This window comes from Xiphophorus maculatus, chromosome 17, assembly GCF_002775205.1.
Source record: "Xiphophorus maculatus strain JP 163 A chromosome 17, X_maculatus-5.0-male, whole genome shotgun sequence".
NCBI lineage: Eukaryota > Metazoa > Chordata > Actinopteri > Cyprinodontiformes > Poeciliidae > Xiphophorus > Xiphophorus maculatus.
In genome coordinates this window covers 14,084,484-14,107,982 of record NC_036459.1, presented here as the reverse complement: position 1 = coordinate 14,107,982, position 23,499 = coordinate 14,084,484, and the positions used below count along the sequence as shown (strand labels likewise).

At 41.7% G+C, this 23,499-nt stretch overlaps 1 protein-coding gene across 2 annotated transcripts in view; it reads left to right on the top strand.

Moving 5' to 3' along the window:
- Positions 1-23,499, top strand: part of fam19a5 (family with sequence similarity 19 member A5, C-C motif chemokine like) — a 154,500-nt gene that overhangs the window by 46,358 nt on the left and 84,643 nt on the right. The window contains exon 1 of one of the 2 annotated variants that reach the window (XM_023349798.1): positions 1,577-2,222. The exons of the other annotated variant lie outside the window; for it this stretch is intronic. Coding sequence (XP_023205566.1) covers positions 2,132-2,222 — 91 coding nt within the window. The 5' untranslated portion in view covers positions 1,577-2,131. Of the gene's footprint in view, positions 1-1,576; positions 2,223-23,499 lie in introns of those variants that run through there. 2 annotated transcript variants of the gene reach the window in all.

Below are 23,499 nucleotides of genomic sequence, written 5' to 3'. Positions count from 1 at the left end.
TTGCCATATACAAACAAATGGAGGTTGGGGGGAGGAGGCTAAGTCAAATACACACTCGGTCTGGACCCACAGAGACCATTAGCGTCTAATTAGGTCTATCTATGGCAGCCAACCTTAATGACATTGCTATGTTAGTTGTTTTTTTTAACTTTCTTTCAACAATGGCTTTAATTTGGCCTCTCCTTCATTAGGATAATATTTATGAAGTGACTAATACCTGTCCCACCTGAGTTCTTTGTCTCTGCAGCTCCTCCAGAGTTGCTGTGGATCTCTTGATATTCTCCTGGATTAATATTCTCCTTTAGCTGGAGACTCTCTAGTTTTTGGATGATAAACTGAACTTCTAGAGATATCTTTTTTAAAAAACAATCTAACGCTGCTTTAAACTCATCTTTATTCTAAATAATGTTTGTTTTACTCGAGATTTCATAAAACTCTCTAAGGCACATGTGTCAAACTTGAGGCTCGGGGGCCAAACACGGCCCGCCGTAACTTTTCACGTGATGCTCTACACGCCAGAGGGCCACATGAAAAGAATACAACATAATAGTTGTGTGCATGAATATCATTTTGTCAATCCAATCAAAGCAGTTCTGGTCTGCATACTGCTGCCAAAACTCATCAGTGTGAATAGATATTCAACTTTACTCAAAACGATTGATATTGATATTTGGAGAGTTCAATATGTAATTTCATCAATACTCTCTGCTACAACCGGCCCTTTAAGGACATTCATCCTGATGTTGCCCAACATGAAAATAAGTTTCACACACCTGCCTTCACAGAAACACATTTGTTTTTGCATGGTTTCATTTCTGACAATCAGAAAGAAAAGAGGGTTTAATAATACAAATCCTTGCCACATATTTCAGATCTGTTTAAAAAAAAAACAACACACAAAATTGTGTTGTAATATCCACAAACCGTTCTCTGTTCTTACAATCCATGATTTTGGATCTGTGTTTTGATCCTACGTGTGTAACTTGTGATGGGTGTCATTTTAAAAGAGTCTCTCAGTCTGGGTTAATCAAAGCCATATTCCCCTACTTCCGGGTCTGCATCATCCCTGAATAAAGTCAAGAATATCACCTTTAGATAGGAAAACTTTTTTTTTTTTTTTGAACGTTCAAAACATCCCTTTGAGTCCCTATAGGAGGAAACGCTCCAAATGCGCGATCTTCTTGCGTTATAGCTGGAGGAAATTATTTGGAGAAGTCGTGACGTAACCTGGAGCTAAGCAGAGGAGAGGTGTGTGTGGGGGGAAGAGGGGGGATCTTTTTCCTCTTTTCCTCTTAGGAATACACACACAAAATATCTGCTGGTAACTACTGGGATCCAAGCTTTAGCACAACCTGTTCTTAGGGAAAACAAAAGAAAAAAGTGGGGGGAAATTTAGCTTCTGATGCTCCGTTGGAGATGATGCAGGTGAGATGTTGACCTCGCCGTTGCTGTGCGTAAACGTGAAGAGTTGAATCTGACGGGAAAGAGAGCGGGAGAGGTGAAGAGAAGAGACCGATCCAGAGAGAGAGAGAGAGCGGAAAAAAAGCGAGCGGGAGGAAGGAGAGAGGGAGGGGGGGCTGCGAGGCGACTTTGGCTGGCAGTGTGCGCCTCTACCTCTCCAGCAGCGGGAGAGATGTGCGTAACATGCAGCGGAGAGCGGTGATGATCGCCCGTGGAGCCGCCGTGCGCACTCGAAGAGGGAGCAGCCCGCTTTCCCGATCCGATGAGAGAGGCGAATTATCTAAATAAGATTTTTTTTTAAACTAAGGAATTGAAGATGCAAGCAGCTCAGCAACTGATTGGGGGTTAATCGCCCCTCTTGAAGCCGCTCTGACGCAAACTAGCGCGCATCATACAGTTTTCTTTTTAGTTCTTCTCTCCTTTTTTTTCTGGAATCCCATCTAAAACTGGACGATCTTTTTTTTTTTTAATCTCCTGCACGATGAACGTTGACTTGCACGGACAGCTGAGAAGGAACCGGTGCGTGTCTGCGGGCTGATCCCCCCTCCACCACCACCTCCTAGCCCCCACCCTCCCGCTGTACTACCACCCCAGCCAACACTACCGCTGCACGGCTGTGTCGGTCCGCGACGAACCGTCCCCCCCGCCCCCTCTCCCACAGACGCCCAGGATGCAGCTGCTCCGAGTTGCGTGGGCACTGACCGGAGCGGCGATCTGCTGCTTTCTCATCCTCCTCATCCACTCACGCCTGCTCAAAGAAGGTAAACCGCTCACTAATTACGCTCTCGTCTGTCTCCTACATGCGCATTTGTTTCTTCTTCTTTTTTTTAACTTAAAAAAAAAGTGTGCGACGTCCTCTGCAGTCAGATTTGCGCTTTTTATGCTTTGAAAACGATCAACTCATTGGGGATTCGGGGTTGTTTGATTTAAAAATAAAGAAAGAAAGAAAAAAGCATGCCTCATCAACAAGTAATCCGCCACGTTTTTTAAGCGTTGAATAATTTGGGGATGAATTCATAACGAAGCCCAATAAACTTCACAACCGTTTTCAATAGATGGCACTAGAGTCTAGCTTTAGGGTAACATTGAGGTCAAGCGATTTTAATGTACTTATGTTCACCCTCTATTGTGTTTTCTCACCTCTTTCTACCACCCAAATATTTATTTCCGTCATTCACGTCCCCGTCCACTTGGGCCTGGCAGACATGGTCACAGCATGGTTGCGCAGTTCAGTCCCCTTTATTTATTTTCTTCTTTTTTTTTGTGGAGGGAATCGGATAATTAATGGAGTGTCATTTGCTGACATTCAACTGTGAATGGCATGTGGTTTAATGAGTCACAACTTGACTGATGTTTCCGCCTGGCAGATTATTCCCTGCAACCAGTCATTAATTCCACCTACAATGCGGCACAATAAATACAAATCACATCTGTCTGTGGGGAGATCTTCCTGCCAGAGGTTTGAGCTCACTTGCTCCTTATGGAAGTCTGACGTCGCAAAGCTGAGGAATTACTGTACAGTGTAAAGCTTGCTAAAAAGAATCCCCGAAAAATAACTCCACTTATTATTCCCTCTATGGAAGCACACCCAGAGGGCAAGCAATCTGTTACAGGGAACAGTCATGGGTTTCTTTTGTGGAATTTTTGAAAAGCTTGACTTGAGATGATGTGCCGTCCAGTCTACCGCCTCCAGTATAATGCAGATATTCAGGTCATATTCAGGCAAACGCTTTGGATTTTACTTTAAAAAAAGGGGGCTTAAGGCATAGAAAAATGGAGGCAAAACCAAACAGTTGTTGCCTTTGCAGATTTGTAAAAAAAAAAAAATGTCAGGATGCTTCCCTGAATTCTCATCACCAGATTTGGAAACGTTTCTGTGTGTTTAGAACTGTATGTGTGTTTGTTTTTGTCTGGTCTGTTTCCATATAGGTTTTGTAACAGTTTTGTTCAGGTACAAAGTAAAACTAACGTAAAACGTGCTATTGTTCAACAACCAAGTCAGTGTATTCTATCTATGAAGCTACATCTTGGCTGTAGACAGACCGTTCCCTCAAAGTAAGCCCATCTCATTCATCATCATATATCGGCATATATCAGCATATTCATCATCAAATATTGCATCAGTGAAAGCCTGTGATGATCCTAGAAATTGGGTTCTTGTTGAGACTCTTTAAACACAAGAATGGCCCCCATATCCTTATCGCTATAACGGCTGTTAGACCTTAAAAGAATCCCTTTCTTTCAAAAAGACATTAAGTATGAAAGGATTGGGGTAGTACCCTTCCATTTTATTAGACCTGTGCATCAGGCTAGAAGTGAAAAACTGGCTTTTCCAATGACAAGAAAGATATTGACAATGCTACAAAGGTTGAATCAGTTGACTTCAGAGCACGGTGTAGCGATGATAGTCTTTAAAAATAGCGGCCCACAACACTTGAGGTGAAACAACATGGTGACAATGTGCAATGTGTCCTTTGATGCCCTTGGGATCGCTTAGCGTTTTAAGCTTTAGATGTTTGGTTGGTATTACTTTATTTTAGAACAAATTGCACCTGAGTCTATTTAAATAAGCCAATGAAAACAAGTAGGGCTGGGGGATATGGTTGAAAAATATATCGCGATACAAGAGTTTATCAGTCTACCGATAGTTGATTTGTTTTATAGATTGAAACATCTAAAATACAGCCAAACTGGTGGTGTGGCATTTCCTCTTTTATTCACAATTTCCTCTCAATCTGTTTTACTAAGTTTCTCCCTTCACTTCATTTAGATCTTTTTTATTTTTTGTAATAGGCCATGGTGATGATACTGCTACTGTGAAAGTTTCTCAATAGGTTGTTGCTAGCTTAGCAACTGTAAGTTTGTTGATGCCACCCACTTGACTTAGCTGGCCGTGAGACATTAAGTGGCTAAATCCATTCCTCTGCCTACAACCCCCAGAAAGCTGTGCGGTTCTGGATCGCAGTTCACTGAAATGATGGATATTCTATCGTACGCATTTGTTATTGATATTGAGCACGTGTCTTTTGCAAATTATGTTGTAATTTGCAACATAACATAACGTAATTTCAGCTACATACCTGAAAAGCAGGTATGTAGCTCCTTAATCCATCATGCAGGGACTGAAATCTGACTAATAAAAGGACATTTATAATCTAGCATTTTTCAAAGAACACTTCAATCCACGTCTTAGATGCCTTCTTTCCGCATCTAATATATCTCAAAGGAGCAAGGCACCAAGAGTGTTGGTCAGCCAGTTGCAGTTGGATGTTTGAGCCACAAGGTGAGGTAGTTCCAGCAACGTGAAAGCTGACTTGGGTAAAGTTTGCTCGGCTTTGCGGTTTGAAGATAGGATGTAGCGATGGCAGAGGCAAAATCAGATACAAGATCATTTTGGTGTTTTACTCAGAGGTCAGGAAGACTGCTTTGTGACCATGGTGCAGTACAAAAAGTGCTGCCCATGGCTTTGTAAATGTGACGGGTGCTCATTAGATTCAGACCATCAGCATTGCTGAGTTTGTTGACAGGCAATGCAATATTTTTGACCTTGAGTGCTGAGTTGTTTGTCTGTATCATGTTGTGCTTTTACACCAAGGGTTTTTTCCCCTTAAGCTTGCATTTCTTTGCTTTCTGACGAGACATCAAATAGCTTTCAACTTTGGGGGGGAAAAGCTGCTGGTCACTGTACAGCACAACAAAAAAAAAAATCACGGAGTTTTATCTTCAATGTGGTTTTCAGCATGGCCCTTATTGAAATCCAGTGGAGAGAGATGGAGATGAGTCACATAAAGGAGGGTTGAGAAAATGCACACTTTAGGCTGCAAGAATGAGCAAGGTCAAAGCTGGCTGTGAGGCCTAATAATGCGAACTGATAAAATGAATTCAAAAGACTGCATTAGTGACAGTCTTTTGGGGACGAGAATAATAAAAGACATGCACAAGAGGCCCAAAGAACAGACCCCTTTTAGTCTTTTCTCACACATCCCTTTTTGAAGAACATCCCGATTGTCCGACGCTAGTGTCTCCTTTGTGAATTGGAACAAAAATGGAGAAAAGCAAATGTATTTTTAGTTTCCTCTTTGCTATGTCACAGATTGATCGCCCCTGCTGTGTTTCTCATGCATGTAGGTGAGCGTACAGATGCATGTGTGTGGGTGGTGTGTTATCAGATGGTAGCCCGTCAACAGCTGAGTTATTTTCAAACTAGCAAAGACAGGACTAGTGAGCTAAAGATACGTCGTAATGGGGTATTGGCTGTGGGAAAGAAAAAAAGACAGGTGTTGAGTCTCATCAAATCAGCTCCTGCACATGGTGCAAATCTTGTCGAGAGACAATCATGAAATGCAGAGATAGTGGATGAGGATAAGAGGAACAGTATGGTCTTGAAATGTGAAGGGATTTTGAACCATAATTCTCTCAAGCTGTCCATTTCAATAATTCAGTCAATGGAGCAAATCCCATTTTGCTCTTCATTGGTCGAGGTATTTGTCACATGGTAATGGAAAGCCTGACAAGCTCGGCGAATTGTTCCTCTTTGCTCACGAATTGAGGCCAATCTAAGTGAAATTTGAGTTGTTACTCACCGAAATAGACTCGTTGAGGCAGCGTGGGCGTTGCAATCGCAACTGAAAGGGGCACATGCCTTTCAAAGTTCTGTGGATTCTGGTTCTTTTTTAGTAAAAGAAAAATGTGGCCGCTTTGGACTGTGTTTGACATAAATGTTCTCTTAATGGCAATTGTTCAGCATTGGATTAAACTTCAAGACTCCTGTAATCAGAGGCTTGAAAGTCAGTATTCTCGAATCCCTGCCCCCTACGTCCTCTGAGGTTTATAGCTGTTTTTGTTTTAAATAATAAAAAAGTTATTAATGCGGTTCTGCCCACCTCATATACTGAAGCTGGTAGCATTCAAATTGTTCCGTTTTAACTAATAATTATGAAGTAAATTATCACTGCAAAATGTAGTGACTAGACAAAAACCCATCAGCAGTTTTTGCTTTCTATACCTTTGTTCTTCTCCGTCTCTCCATCAGACTCTTTGTCCACTTTCTGTAAACAATGCCTTATTAGTCATAAACAAGATACCCTTAAGTCAATGAAACCCTATCGAATATCACTAGTTGGTGACCCAAATAATAAACACAATAAAGGGACATATATAACCCTAAGCACCTTCTGGCTATCTATGTAAGATTTTATTTTTGAGTGTCGCAGTGGTACGGAGGGTTGAAGTCAAACCACTACAACTCTTAGCTTCCAAGACAGGTAGTGACGGCACAAAGTTTGTCTTATGTAAGGCTAAGTCGTCTGGCTTTGCTGCTTGAGGGTAGAATGTAGTGGTGAAAGACAGTCTGTCAGATCAACTGGCCATGAGACTCGGGGCAAAAAACACACTGGGGCACAGCGGAGGATACTATTTGGTTGCCGATTTCTGTCATTTTCACACATTGGAGGGACAACAATGAAGGGCAGAAAACTTCAACCAAGGAAGCAGCTACAAAGTGTTATTCATTTTCAAATTGTGTGGATAGATCACATGAGGAAAAAAAACTTTTTGGGGTTCTTTTTTTTTTTTAAACAAATTTTGCATGTTAGCTTCATTACAAATGAATGAACAAATAGAGAATCAACTTAGATTAAAACATTTTTGGAAAATAACATTGAGTTAGTGTCATCCCCCCTTGATGAGTGCAACTTTCTTTATTACATCCCAATATTTCATGTTGCATGCACTAATCTTTTCCTACTTTGGATAAGAGGAAGGCTGATACAGCTGGACTAGCCAAGTAATTTTGAATCGATTGCTCTGCTCTGTTAGAATGCTTCTTTGGAAAACAGTTGGCTCTTTTCAACAGTCGTGTCAACAGTAATTTTACTAATTTCTGCCAAATCTATTAAAAATAATTTTGAAAACAGTTTAACTGCAAGTACCTTGAAATTAGGCCTGGGGGAAAAAATGTCTATTTTCAGTGTTTGGCTTACCAGGCAGACCAAAGTTGTGTTCTACCAGTGGAGGTAATTAACTCCAGGTACAACCACAGGGTTAACCAAAGTGAGCCGGGCTAAAATAGATTTTGTGCTTCCTCACACTACACCTGACTTCTGGCAGCTTAAATGTGTTTTCATTTAAATTTATCCCGGGAATCCTTTTTTAAAAAAAAAAAATAAGAAGAGAGAGACGCTAAGGGTTGGAATGACGTCCTTTGGCATGGTTGCACAGCTCAGAGCTGCCGCCTCAGGCAGATTTAGGTCAAGCGATGGTAAATGCTAGGTGTCATGTGCTGAACATTTGTGGCCTGTGGAGAAAGCAAGCTAAAACGGAAGGCACCTCATGTTTCGACTCCCGAGCATAACCCCCATTGAACGGTACATTCCTTTGCCTCTAAAAAGCCAAATGCCAAACATTTCAGCGATATAGTCGGAACATTCTGCCAGTTTCTTGACATGCTTTGATCATCTTGCTCCTTTTGAAACTGTTCCTAATCAGGTCACCTTTCCCAAAGACTTCAGCTGAAAGCAGGGTCCCATCCAGAAAATGAACTGCTCCCCTTTCGTTGCTTCCCGCAAATGGGAAACAACTTCATTGAAGACTCAACTGCTTGAACAACACCGTTGCCATGCTTTCCTGAGGGATTTACGACCAGACAGACTAGAGTTCTCAAATTGTAAAAGCAGATTCAAAATCTCCTAAGTTCTGATTGTGCTGACAGTTGTTGCTATTTTTTCTTGCGACGACACTCTGTTTTGCCTTCCTTTTCCTCTGCTGTAGAGATTTCGGTTCAGCTATTTAATTTTATCGTGCCATCTGCGGTTGCCATGTCTTTGTTTTTTCTCTTTTTTTTCTCCCCTGAATATTAATTTAGTTTGTGCCACAGTTGCAGAATGCTGAACGCACTTCAGGCGGTGTCGTTAAAAGGCAGTCGCAATGTCACAATCTCCGTGTTTTACTCGGCAAAGTCCTCGGTGTATTCGGGGCCCCTTGCAGCACTGAAGCACGTAGGTAAGCATTTTTCCCACATGTAATCTGCTGTAACCTGCTTCAAATTGAGCACAATTTATCTGTAATGGCCTGTATCAGCTGCAATCTATATGGACGATGCACATTAATCAATACCTTAATGATTCATTAGTTAAAGGGTTTGTTAATTAAATCACTTTGATGAATCAATCACAGTTGGGGCAGAAACCTGTGGTGGTTTTTCAGCGTAATCTAAACCGGGCTAAACATCTCCCCCGCGCCCCTGTGTCCTCAATCACGGGTCCTCTGTGTTGAAATCTTCAGTGTGTGTTCACGGATCTGTTTTTCACAGCTCCTATTGATTGTGGGACAGTAAAGAGTGTGCACTATTGCACCCAGTTTTCCTAAAGTTCTATCGATTCTGCTTTGGCAGTGCCGTGGGACAATAAAAAGAGAAAATGGCAGCAGTTGAAACGGGAGACTAATAAAAAGGCGGCCGTGTGTGGATGCTCTGCGGGTGCAGGCTTTTTTTTTTTTTTTACAGGAGAGATTCAGTGGCCTTCGGAAATAGGGATGTCAAAGAAGACATGGCCCTTACACACTTCATTCCCTCTCTTCCACCCATGAAGTACCGTGTTAAAGTCCCCAAGGCCCTGCAAATCCAAGCTTGAGGACAAAGATTTAAAACCGCTCTGTAAAACCTTGAACACGCAACGCCATGTCTTACATCTGCAGGGCACATTAACCTAACACAGATGCAAATGATAAAAAATGTAAAACCAGTGCAGTTTACTGCAACACCAATCAGTAAAACTTAGTCGGATTGCTCTGTTCCCGGAAAGACGGTGCAAACTGCAGAAGGGATTGGATGGTTTTTGTTACTGCAGCTGGATCTTTAATTAAAACCTCACCCTCCAGCCAGGGAATCTGTTCTGGTCACTGCGCTCTGATGAAGCTGAGCTGTATGAATTAGTCATGTGGGTGCAGGCACATATATATACTGAATGAAGGGAAAAGACTGGAGGACAAAAAGAGGGAGGAGGGCTGGTTGTTTGAGAGGTTAGAGTCTAGTGGCCATTTGTCTATCGGCTTGTCAGTCGGTGAGGAGAAAGATACCCTCAGATCAGCATTTTCGTCCAAGGGAGGGCAGATTTTGTTGGGCCTGTTCTTGCTACACTGGCAACATGTCCATCACAGGCCCCTCTCAAAGAAAAGCGCGTCCCGCCCCTTAGATGATCCAACGCTGAGCTTACAGCAGGATTCATCGGGATAAACAATCTCAAAGAGCGTTGATTTAAAGGACTAGAGCCAGAACCTCCTGTCCATTTTATTCATACTCCTGAGTATTGATTACATGACCACGGGGAGGCTGGGGGGAGGCTTGCGCGTGACGCTTCTACGCGTACTTGAGGAAATGTCGGGTGAGAAGTGTGTTTACCCTTCTGCAGTTTCAATTTGTGCTTTCATGCTGTGTCAAAGGTAGAGATGAGGTTATTCCATCGTTCAATCAATCGCTTTGTCTCTGTTCGTCTGGCTAATCGATAGCTACTTAGGAAGTCTGATCTTCTCTGCGCATGAGATCACAGTCACTTTGAATGGATGCAGAAACGAGGTTTTTCTGCCCTCACAAAAGCGTGGCCCCGGAGGCCATTGTGACACGAATGTGGCGCCTGTGATAACAGGCTCGGTCATGCTTTATGGATCCAGTGTGTTCGAGCTATTCCTCCTTTTCCATCTGAGAGAAGTGTAGGTTTAATTTGACATTAGCTTGGCTATAGTAGATTAGCTTTTTGTGTCGGAGCAACAGAATATTACCAATGCCACGCTGCACCACCGCAACAAATCGCACGCTACTCTTTAGAAAACTAATGGAGGCAGCATCGATTCGAACAAGGCCAGCCTCTTGCTTTGTCTCGCCTGTCAAATTGTGTCTAAAGCAATTTCATAAAGATCATTATTTTCTTTCGCGGGATGTCTCGGAGCCAAACGAGATCCTCCTTCGCTCGCTCCTTGCCTTTTGTACCGCTCGTGGCGACAGCTCTTATGGCCCAATTGAAAACGAATTAGAATGGAATGACACATAATGAAAATCACCAAAAAACATTGGCACGTCACATCCCTTTAGCTTGTTGCGGCCTTGAATAGATTGCTTGTGGGTCTCCAAATTCCTGTTCGCGGGGCCCAGCGCCGTAAAAGAAAATGGGTTTAGCTCACTGTAAAGGACAAGCCGTATCATTATGGGTCATAACAGGCAGTGCCACTCATTTATCTTCTAATGCTATTAAAGGTGTTCAGCGGGAAAACAGCTGACATGGGTGTTAGACATGCAACAATGTGAGAAAATTCATAAGGTTTGTCTGCTCATTGTCATTGACATATTGGATAGAGCTGTATTGCCGGTTACTCAAACAATTTCAGCGGCTTTACTTGATAACTCATTAGTTGTTTTTTAAATAATGGTTTTCATGGTTGCTTTTATTTTACGGACTAAACAGATTTAAAGTAGGCATGAGTACAGATCATCTCAATACTCTCTGGTTGGCAGCTGCCAAAGAGTTTAGAACAGAGGACGGAGGTGTACATGCTCATTTGAGATCAGGTGGAAAATATGTTAGGAGGATAAAGCTGATAACTTTATGGAAAGCAAAAATATACCCTTAGCTAGATGTAAAAAGTTACTTATTTTAGCTTGGTTGAAGGACGTAAAAAGTCATGGAATCACAGTTTGCCTAATGGTGCCTTCGAATCAAGTTGACTTGGAACTGTTCGTTTATTTTCCACATTTTGTCATCGTTCTTTCCTTGTGCTTTTGTACTCACCAACGAGTTTGAGATCGACGCCAACAGATCCAGACAAATCTTAAGCGACTTCCTGGTTGTGTGTCAGGAAGCGACATTTGGAGGTTTTGAGTTAAGGCAATTCATCAATTATGCAGTGCAATTTGGCGTTGTAGGTTGGATTTTCTTTTTTTTTAATCTGTTCCAGCTACATTGCTTTCTTTTGCCTCAGTTAATAGCTCTTTCTTGTTTTTTACACTTACATCATTGTTACATATAGTTTTATTCTTTTGTTTACTGCTCTGCTGATAAAACAGCAGGGAATGAAAAAAAAGAAAGAAAGAAAACAAAACAAAACAGCAAATCTGCTTCATCATAATCATTACGGTCCATTCCACATGGGAGAGAGGAACTTCATTATTGTACCTGCAGGGACTGTTAAAACCAAACTCATGAATACAGAAAGCTTTCTTCCATGGTGTGCTGTTTTCCCTTCTGCGGCCCCCCACCCCCTTTCCCAGTCACATTTCCTCACTACAGACGCAATAATTTACAAGGCATGCTCTGTTCACTGCCATAGGTGCTAAAGTAGCTGAAGTTTATTTCCTTGCTGTTTGTGCTCTAGTGGAAAAGAGTAGGAAGGTAGCAGCCTTCCTTAGCCTACGTAATGCAGGTTTTTCTCGATTTGGTAGGCGTTGACGCGTTTGTCTACATCACTCGTCTTTCGCGGCACTGACTTTTTCTTGCCTTCACCTTTTCCACACAACATGAACATATTTTGTGTTTCAGAGTTTACTATCTGCATGGAATTCACATGAAGGGCATGAATCAGCCCAGATGGCATTTCTCCACACAACATGAAATGGTGGGGGGGAAAAAAAAAAGGATGGAGGAAAAATCATATTTTAATAATTATACGTTCAGCAAATGAAATATGCCAGGTTTGCACATTTGCCTTGCTGAACAAGACAATAAATTATATCTCTTGCTCTCCCTCTCTGCCGCATAAGCCCAAGGATAAAACCACATCCAGCAAGGGAAGAAACGGGGCTTGTGGGATGCAGGAAACAAAATGCCCTTGTCTGACTCAAACAGCGGCGGAGAGACGAAACGTCGACGCGTACGGGTCCTGGTGGCGCAATTTTCCGCCCGCGTGAGCTCGGCGGCGCACCTCCGAGCACATCTGTATGATGAGCTTGGCGTGTGTGCATATGGGCCTGCTTTTACCTGAAGATAAGCACAGAGGCCGTGAGTGTTGGCACAAAAACACGTGGAGGTGCACTGAGTAATATGAATATGGGCATGCAGCGTGGCAGACCGTATGCAGTGTCTTGTGTTTACTGTGATACGTCGCAGAGCAAATTTTTGCCGCCCCATTTTCAGTTCATCTAACAGGCCGCTCTAGAGTGTTTGGGATGCTGCATGCGTTCGTGTGTTTGTGTGCTGTGATGCGTTTGTACCAGGGTTTCTTTAAGGTAGTGCAGGCATCGATTTGCGCTCACAGCCACAGAGGCAGGTGTGTGTGCGCTTCTGCATGCGGCTCTAAAGATCGCTTTTGTGTACACAAGGTTATTCATAAATGACACATTAGAAAGACTGAGCAGTAGTTGGCTGCTTTGTCGTTACTTAGAAGACTCATAAACGACTTGCATAGACAAATAACTAACTTTCCCTTCACATCCACAGTGCAGGCTGAACAATGTCGCTGAAAAACGTATCACGATGTAAACGTTTCACATCAGATGATATCAATAATTGTTTGTTTGTTTTAAATATCTGAAATACTACCGACCTGGTAAAGTGACTTTTCCTGTTCTATCGACGTCATTGTTGTGTCTTTTTAAGCGGTTATGACATACGGTAGCAAAACCTTGAGCTGCTACCACACATGTTCCTCAACAAGTTGTTGCTAGGTAACCAAAGAGCTAGTGAGTGAGTGAGTTAGTTGATGTCACCAACTTTGTTTATCTGGCTTTGAACAGTTGAGCAGATGAATCCTTTCCTCTGCCTACATCCCCCAGAATGCAGCGCGGTTCTGGATCGGAGTTCAGTGAAATGATTGAATATTCTATCAGACGTATTATCAGTTGATATTGATCACGTGTCTACTGCAGCATACAGCTCTGGACAAAAAAATTAAAAAGACCACTCAAATGATCAGATTCTCTGATTTTACTCTTTATAGATATATGTTTGAGTAAAATGAACATTGTTCTTTTATTCTATGAACTAATGACAACATGTCTCTAAAATTCCAAGTAGAAATTTTGTATTTATTTGCAGAAAATGAGAAATGGTCAAAATAACGAAAAAGATGCAGTGCTTAGTAAACTCTTGAACCAGTAAAGCACTGGAAGTGGGTTGGTGGAAAAAGCAGTGAGACCTTCTCAGACTTTTCACCACTCTGAGCTACCTTTAGGGATGGATTCACAGCGGACTCATTGTGCTGCAGGGTGTGGCTGACTGGTAGAGCTTTTACCAGCTGTTGCTTAGCACGGTTCCTCAGAAGGGAATATAAAAGGAGAGCAAGTGGAAGATCACATGATTGTTCCCACTTTTTATGTGATCCCTGACTCTCACCGCTGTTGCTAAGGGTTTTCTCATCGCACTCTGTCGCCTTGCTGGAAGGCTTACATCCCTACATACTTACCTCCTCCTAATGAAGATCGTCCTGAGCCCTTCGCTGCTCCTCAGAACGCTTCACTGGGTCAAACACACCTTTCTCTGCTGCACTCCAACCTGATTTAAAGTCTGGGAAGAAAACCTAACTAGTTCTGTTGCAAAAAATACAACATACCTACCTTTGACATCAGACGGTTTCTTAGATGCTAAACGATGGAAGAATAAGATCCGCATCTGCAGAATTCACTGCAGCCGTGTGAGTTTCGCTTGGAGGCAAGTATGTGGGGGTGGGTGTACTGAAAAATCCACGTCAGCAGCTCGATAAGCCGACACGAAACGTGTGCGCACATCACATCTGCGAAACGTTAGCATCACGTCACTCCGCTGCCGCGCATTGACAGACGCAAGGAATTCCTGGTTATCAACCGAACACTTGACATAATCTCTTGCACGTTCACGCACGCACGCATGCACGCACGGGCAGAACTGACGTCATTAAGTCGAGGCAGAAGGAAAACTGGTGATATCTCAGCCCTAATAATCTCTGATAGGGTAAACAGAGCACGGCCACCCACCTGCCTTTTGGCCCAGGTGGAACCACTTGAGTAAATTGCCTCCTTAATTGATGGACTTGAACTGGTAGCAGTGAGCTAGCTAGTGTGCGCGTGCAGGGGTGTGTGTGTGGGGGCGTGCGTGTGTGTGTGTGTCTGAGAGAGCGAAAGACCACTGCCTCTGCTCCTGCTGCTGCCCCTAGCTAGGGAAGCTTTAATAGTGGAAAGAAGAAATCTGTCAGCCGATAATGAAATAATTGGCACAAGCAGTTACACACGTGAGCACCCATTTGGCACACACACACACACACACACACACACACACACACACACACACACACACACACACACACACGCATGCACACACATGCTGACCATGCATTTAAGTGCTAGCACTAGCAAGACACTCTTTAGATTTTGCACTTTCTCTCCACAGTTGAGCATAAAGACACACACTCACACACGCCGTCTCGGCAGTGAGGACAGACAGAGATGTGAACAGGCCTGATGCACCATTTCCTCCAGTTGTACTTACAAATGAACTTATCCAGTGGTTGGATATGGACACAGTGTGACAGCTAATGAGGTGGAAATCGACAGACAGATAAAATGTAGGAATAGAGGGAAGGAAGGGAAGCGAGACGCAAAGGAAAGTGTGGGAGAAATTTGAATGACAGAGGGAGGAAGAAACGAGTAACAGGTTTTTGCCAATAGTTTGTTTCCTGAAATAATTTTCTTTTTTGAAGGAGGGGTTACCATGGCAGCCCAGGTAACGTCAGACATGGACCAATGGCGCTAGTAACCTCTACCAACACTAATGAGAGAAAAAGACGGGGGAAAAGGATTCTGTTCAATTTCGACGTCAGTGTTGTGTCATTAAAAGGCAGATTTATTGGCTCTCTTCTCAAGTTAGCTGATGACTCAGACTGTTTTCCCTTTGGACAGAGAATTAATCAACATTTGAGAAGCTTATCATTAAAAATAGAAGCAGAAACAAGAAAAAGTTGCATTAAAGTTTGATGTTGAGGTGTTTATTTACAGCCTACAAGTAGCGTAAAAGTACAGCATCTTACCAGACATTTACTGTACATCCCACTGCTATAAGAGCACATAAGTTGCCTCTGTATGATAGAGCATCAATTGTTGAATGTTTTGAAGTATGTCAAGTGAGACAAAAATCAACCTTTCCCCAAACAACCCAATATAGTGTTTTTAAGCATCCTTTGAGTGAATTGCAAAGACAAAAAAATTAAAGTTGTAGCAGAAATTTTTTTTACTTCACCTGCCACATTTAGGTACACTTTGCTGGTGTTGGATTTGACCCCCTCTGGCTATTAGAAATAGTATCTTTTTTCATTTGTTTGTGGCAACTAGTTGTTGAAAACTTTTCTACGACATTTTGTTCCAGCTTGATATGACAGCTTCACGTATTTGCTGTAGATTTTTTCAGCAGTACGTCCGTGACACGAACCTCCCATTTCACCACACTGGCTATTGTCACTTTTTTCAGCTCATTCTCTGACAGATAAATTTTGCATGGAAACCTCAGTAGATCAGCAATTTCTGGAACAATCAGAACAGCCCATCTGGCTCCCACAACCTTGGAACATTCAGAGTCAATTATATCCCATTTCTTGCTTGAGAAACTCCTAAATACATTCAATATTTTGAAGGCAATCTCATGTGAGGATGTTTCCAAAAACTGTACATTTATTTTAAAGAGATTTAATCAAGAGCCCTGAGGCCTTGTCAAGCGCAGACATTACTTGATTTCATCTATTTGAATCTAAAGAGCTAATTAATTCAGAAAATGGCATACTACTCAGGAAAAATGGTTAAAAGCAATACTTTGTAAAGCATACAAATACTTAATGGATGGTTAAATGTTGCTGTTTGGAAAGTTACAACAAAAGGTACTTTTCCCTATAGATAAGCTTAAGGTGTAGCGTTAGCCCAATGGTCAAAGACAAGAAAGGTTTATTCTAAAAAGCCATTTAAGCTAACAGGTGCTTTTCTTCTGTTTTCTCCAGAATGAACAAAGGGTTGCAAAGGCAAGAGTCAATCCAACAACTATCTGGACAAAATAATAGCCACAAATCTAATAGTAATGCCTTGGCTTCTAATTATACAAAAAACTAGCCATTTAGTAGCTGTAGCATTAGTAGCATTCCACTATAGGTGCTGCTATTCAGCACTTACAGCTAATGCTACTAGTATTAGCTAGTAGCCACAAGCAGCTACTTGTGGCTACTAGCATTAGCCACAAGTAGCTGCTCCACTTAAGGTGCTATAGATATACCTATAGCACTTAAAGTTACAACTTAACCTTTAAGGTTGTACAGAACCATACGTATAGGTATTAGTTTAACTAGTTAGCATGACTAATTGGTTTTTGTGCTGGATGTTCAAAACAACTGCTATAAAAATTCCTTTTTTGTAGAAACAGTTGTTAAAACCATTCACATTTTTTTCCACATTTCTTACTACAAAAATTGTCATGTGTGTTTATTACATCACAGACAAAGACTTATTGTAAGATCCGTCTCAATGTTTTGGGTAGTTTTTAAGGGGCTAGCTAACCACCCCTTTCAAGGTTGCTTCTGAAAATGCTACAAAAGATGGCGGAGGTGCCACGAAGAAAATTAGGAATCATAAAAACGTCGGCTTCAAAGCAGGTCCTTACAGCTGAGTATCTGTTATAGCAGTAAATTGCCTTTTAAGGAATGACTAACTCTCTAGAGTCGTGTGCCAAATGTTTAAGTGTGCTTTTTGTGAACAGAGCCAAACAATCCATTTTATGAACTTCCTCTGGTTGTTCATGTTTTCAAGGATAGGTCAATGTTTATTTTTGCTGAGAATAATTGTAATGTCTAAATGATCATGTAAATTCATGCTGCCTAAAGTGTATGGCCTATAAAAACCGTTGCACCCTTGAAAAGGAGCAAAACAAAACATGTTAGCGGCGGCATGCCAAGCCCGCTTTTTGAGTGTTTTTAAAGAAATATATAAATAGTAGCCTTAATTAATTCTCATTCCATCCACTGTCACATTTCACAGTGCTCTGGGATGCGAGAGTTTGGGTGCACTTACTCAACATCCTCAAAATAGACCCACAATGTTGCTGTGCAAGTACATGTGTCTTATAGTGCAGCCCTGTGGAGACAGAAGAGAGGACACCGAGGGAGCAGTGTGTGCATGTAGTAAGTGTGCTAGGTGCAGATGTGGGAGTGGTGTGCCAGGGGGCTGTGCAAGGTTGCACAGTGTTCGTGTTGGAATTGCAGATGCATGCAGGCAGATTTTCTTCAAAATGCACCTACACGCGGCTTTGTGTGATGAAAAACATCACTTATTGTGTACGTTGACGTTAAATGTGCGTGTTTGTACGCCTGCGTACTTTGAATCCTGCAGTGCAACCAGTCAATAATTACCTCAGACAACAGGAGCAGTTCTTTTGGGGGGGGGGGAAATCCCCAAAATGACAAAAAATAAAATGTAAGAGAAGCAAGTGAAGCAGACTCACTGCTTCCCACACACAGCACAGTTACTGCAGAAATCCAGATAAGAATGTTTCCTCTCTTATTCTGCTAACATTGCTCTGCATTGGCTGTGACAAAGCCAGAATACCAATTACACTGCTTTGCGTTTTCTACCTGGGACAGACATAAAAATAAGGTTGGTGGGAGCAATAAACAGCAACAAGAGGATGGGGTGGCAGATAAGAGCACATATGCTGTATATACAGTAGATGTAAAGGTTAGGTGGTTAAACCAAAAGGGAGTGTGACAAAAGCTGCTGGACATGTCCACTATAGGGGTCAGCCATTTTGTAGCGGTGTCTTAACATTCATTTTATTATCAACTACGTGGAAAACTCTATCTTGTGAAACGGGAAAAGTAGATCGCTGCAACCGTCATGACCACTTTGCCCTAAGCTGGTGAAGCATACTAATGTTAGCACATTAAAATTAATTACACTACTGCAAATTATTGTTCTTGTTAGACTCAACTGACACTGTCCAGGGAATGTAATTTCCCAGAAAATTTACTGTTGTTAGCAAAATTATGAGAGTTAATGGCAACCCATTATACATTATAATGATGTTTCATGTGAATATATTTATGTATTTTTTTATCTTGATACATCTGAGGACTTTAGAGATTATCTTTAAAACTCAGCGGTGTTAACCTGCTCTACTAGAAACCCAACACCTCTCACTAAGGTAACAATCTTTATTACTTTTTTGGGTAGCTAATTAATGACAAACTTGCAGATTTTTGGTAAACTGCAAACACAACTACAATGCCAGGTTACTGACGTTTCTGTACTGACAGTTCAACGCATGGTTAGGCCAAATTGACTACCCAGACAGCTTTTGACTACAACAAATTTCACAAAAGCACACTCTCCAGTTCTCCGTAGATTAAAGAGTAAAGTCAAAAGTTATGAAGTGAAGAGTCGACACAAAAAGCAACTGAATACAAGTCTTTGAAATTAGAACTCTGGAAGATTACTTCAGCAAAAATAGTTCAAAAATGACTTTTGCTCAGCATGGACGCTCAGTTGTATAATATTTAACTTTTCACATTTGGATGAATTTGTCAAAAGTCCTCAAAATCATGATGATTATCTCAATGATTAAGACAGTGTGGTTTAGCATTTGGTGCAGCTTAAATTAAACAGCTCGGTCTTAAAACCTTCTCCAGTTCCACACCTACTGAGCAAACCAAACCCAAGTCTCTTCACCAAGTTCATCCTTTACAACTCAAATCCAATGATTGATAAGAAACATGCGAACATTTTTACATATATTTTACATATATGTCTTTTTTATGGTTTGTTTTTCTGGAAAATGCGAAAGATGATCATCTTCAGTGATCTTATGCTGAACCGATGGCACTTCTGGTGGTAATTTTCCCAGGGCCAGTGAGAAACATTGAACCTGTGAAGAAAACCTCTTCTAACTGCAAATCAAAGCACAACTTGTTGATCAAACTGTCGAGCAGAATTTACGCTGCTATTCAGACGTGGAAATGGAAAACTTCAAAATAAACAAACTCTGGAGTGACAAGAATTTGTGAGTGGCTAATTCTTTTTTCTTAATACAAGACCACACAATCATGCACAGAAATCTCTAAATCAATCTCAATACAGAGAAGATTTCCTTCTTAGACTTATTTTGTTCCTGGGGCTACTTAAGGCATCTAAGCATCCTGATAGCTCAGTAGAGGCCATTCTAAAACCAAAGCTATATTTAAACTGTCATCAAGTCTAAGCAAAGAACTCAAAAATATGAAAGTGCTCAGAATGGAATTCTTCATAGATTTTCATAATTTTCTTATTTTGAAAGTAGAGTGGTTGTTTGTACAGTTTGTATGAGTAAAACTCTACACTGGACAGCCAAAGTTTTCAGCCAAACACAGCCCCATCAGATTGCCATCATCTGATTTATGTACATTTCAGTGCATCCTTCTGCTGTTATATAGACATATCTGGGCAGGGAATCTCTGGCAGATGGTCAAACCTAGGATTCTGGAATATCAATTTGACTTTCATCTTCACTGGAGAACAGCAAAGCAGTTTTTTACCCTCAGAGTTATTGAGGAAGTCATGGGAGTTTTTTTGTTCTGCCGATTTGGACGAGGATAATGGCTGTGCCTCTCAAAGAATTTTGTGGAGGCTGTTGCTGAATTATTGGCTGCCAGGGATGTTTTAAAGGAGGCTCATAGAAAGAGCTGTGTCTGGAAAGTCAAGCTTGCTCCCAGTGCAAGTTAAACTGAGCCCAGGGTTCCCTTTGTCTCTAATCCGGTTTGTGGCGTTCTGGGGTAAGATTTTAAAGCATACTTGGGGAAAGGAGGGTCTTTGTTTAGGGAGCCTCAAGGTAGCATCTCTGCTTTCTGCTGGATGGATGTGAATCACCTGGGATGAAAGTCAGCCCCTTGAAATTGCAGGCATTTGTTGACAGAGATGTGGGTCAATCTGTGTCAAACAGAGAAGTTCAGTTGTCTTCATGTGTTCACAAGTTACAATCAAACTTCCTCTGTAGGCTGGCTTTCCTCAGCCTTAGAGATTCGGTGGCGCGACATGGCCAGACCAAAGTTGAACTGTCGATGCGTGGTCATATGGTTTTCGGATGTTCGTTTAGCACAGATCTTTCACCATCCTTGGGCTGGACAGCATGGCTGAAAATCGTATCAAGATACAAGCATTTCATATCAGCTAAAATTGATAATTGGTTATTTTTTAGTTTCAAATATCTGAAATACAGCCAAACAGGTGACGTGACCTTTCCTCTGTAATCCACAGCTTTCACTCTATGGTGTTGCATATTTTTAAGCAGTTATGAGGCACGGCGGCGAAACCTGAAACAGCTGCTGAGCAAGTTACTCAACAGGTTGTCGCTAGGTAACAACCTGTTGAGTTAGTGAGTGAGTTAGTTGTGGAAGGTGTTGGTGAGACGTTCTTCCATCTCACATCTGTGGTGTTCTGTCTGTGCTACCCAACGATCTGACTATCTGTTGGAAGTTAAGTAGTGCTGTTTCCTGCATAAACACACCCCTGAAATTCAGACCAATCACACAGTAGCTTTGTATCTAGAGGGGAATAAAAGCTTCACCAGGGGGGTTATGGCAAGAAGGGGCGGACAGTATGAGGTTGATAACAAAATTATTTGATTCTTGTTTTTGCTTGACCATGCACAGCCCTTTCATCTTCCAAAGAGCTCTAGAAAAAGTGCTGCTTCTCTGCATCAAAGCCATCAGTTCAAGTGGTTGGGGTATCTGAAATGAATACCACCTGGATGTCCCACAAATTGAGGATTTCTCGGTATGTCCTACTTGGAAGCAACACCTGTTAGCACTGTGACCCAATCTCCTGTACCACGGAGGTTTTAGTGGACAGAAAGAAACAAGAGGCAGAGACTCAGTGACAACGTGAAACTTCAGAGAGCTGTAAATAACTGTTTCTTAACTATATGAACAATATCTCTACCCACATCTTTTCACTCTCCACAATGATCAATCAAGCATAACAAGGTGAACCACACACTCTATGCTGTCACGACTTAAAGCAACAGCTGACCATCAGCTGGTAATAATAGCACTTGCCTGATGATACCTCTGGTTTTGAACTTGATGAATAATTTATCATTCGTACTCCGCCGCAGTGAGCGCATAGTCTCCATTATAGCACATTCACTATCTCTTCTCCAGCCGTAGCCTCAGGCTTTATAGCTAATGTACACACAACGCGGAGACGCATACGCGTAGACTCGGGCGCGTGTGCTCGGCGCGCCCTCACAAAGGGAGAATTTCTTCTACATACTTGACTCCCTACAACCTCCCCTTCTTTTTCCCCGCATCTCCATTTTCCCTACCTTTTGTTATGCAAAATGCTGTCGCCGTAGTAAGCCGCGCTGTTTCCTCTGAAGGAGCGGAAACGGGGAGGGCGCGGAATGAGAATTTGGGTTGTGATGAACATAAAGAAAAGAAACGGACGTTGATGTTCTCAAGTCCTCAGAGAGGAGAACGCAGGAGGCGGCTCGCTCTTTTTTTTTATTATTATTATTTTGTAATCCCAAAACAGCAACAATCTGTCACCTTTTGCAGTGATGTGCAGAGTTTTATTCTCTTCCTGTTTTGCCCTCCTCTTGCACACCTACTTTCTCTCAAAGGAAGCAGGATTTTTATAGTTGTTTTTGTGGTGTGTGTGTGTGTGTGTGTGTGTGTGTGTGTGTGTGTGTGTGTGCGTGTGCGTGTGTGTGTGTGTGTTCTGGAGTCGGTTACCAGGTATTGCCTTTTTCGTGAAATAATAACTTACTTCACCAAAAAAGTAAGTGCCGATGAGCAGCTGGCTCCTACTCATCTGGTTACTTTGGAAGAGACGCACCATTCCCTGCTGAATTGGAAGACATAACTGACTTAGCATTTGTTAATAGGAGTTTATTTGAATGAAAACATGCAGACATTGCTACAGGATTAAGCTAAGCAAGCTGACTGTTAGTTCATTCAATTCCATAAAAAAAAATACTTGAATAATCCCAAAGGGAAATTAAGGTTGTTGAAACTCATTTTATTCAGGCTTTTTCAAAGAGCTGGTGTAGATGCTGATGGCTGTGGGCAGGAAGGATTTTTCTGTAGTGGTCTGCATCACATTGGCTGTGAAGAAGCCTCTGACTGAAGACGCTGTTATTGTACAACAGTCTCATCAAAGGGATGCTTGTCTGTGATGTTCTTCATTCTTATAATGAATTAATTGCAAACTAAAGCTTTGCTTTACAGTAGAATATGGTTTTAAACAGGGTAAAGACACAATATTGTGCTTAATAGGCATTAATAGGTTAAGGAGGACACATTTCTAATTATGTGAATCCAGATGTTACAGACTTTGATTCTCAAGAAATCTAAGATGTTGCCTTGTTTAGTTCTTTCAGCCTACTTCGTGTTGTCAGGCAGGTTCTATTTAGAGAAAGGCATTCCATTGAGCTTATGGATAATCACAGTTAGGTAATGTTTGAACAAGTTGGGCAGCTACTTTCCCCCATAGGACCAGTTTGATATTGACAGATCTTTTTTCCTATGCATACAATAATCATTTAAAGGCTGTTGAAGTTATTGAAATTTGCTTGAGTTTGACACAAAAAAAAGCAAAAAAGAGAAGAAATCTGTTTGGAACCAGAGCGTTTTCCACAGTTCTGTAAGTGGTGTACAAAACGAGAAGGGTGGAAGTGCAAGCTGTCAGGACCAAGTGATTTTAACTGGACTTTAAACAATGGCTGAGTCCACAGCCAACAATCTGCCATGATTCCCTTTTTTTCTGGCAGGAAGCTGAAAAGCCTTTAAAGAAAACCATCAGTTTAACAGATAAACTTTACTTTTGTTTACTTGGATCTTTTTTTTTCCCCTCAGTGCCATAAATTGAGATATATTACCCAAAAGTGTTCTTAAAAGTTGCTGATGTAAAACTTTGCAAGACTAATCTCATTTTAGGTTCTTTTTTTCTCCTTTTTTTTCATCCCAGAGCTAAAACTAAATGATAGAGCTGAGGTTATGCTGGTTTGCTGCCATGGTTGATCAAAATTCTCTGAAAAGATTGAGGAAAAGTGTTTTTCAGCGAGAGGCCAGGTCGGCTGCCTC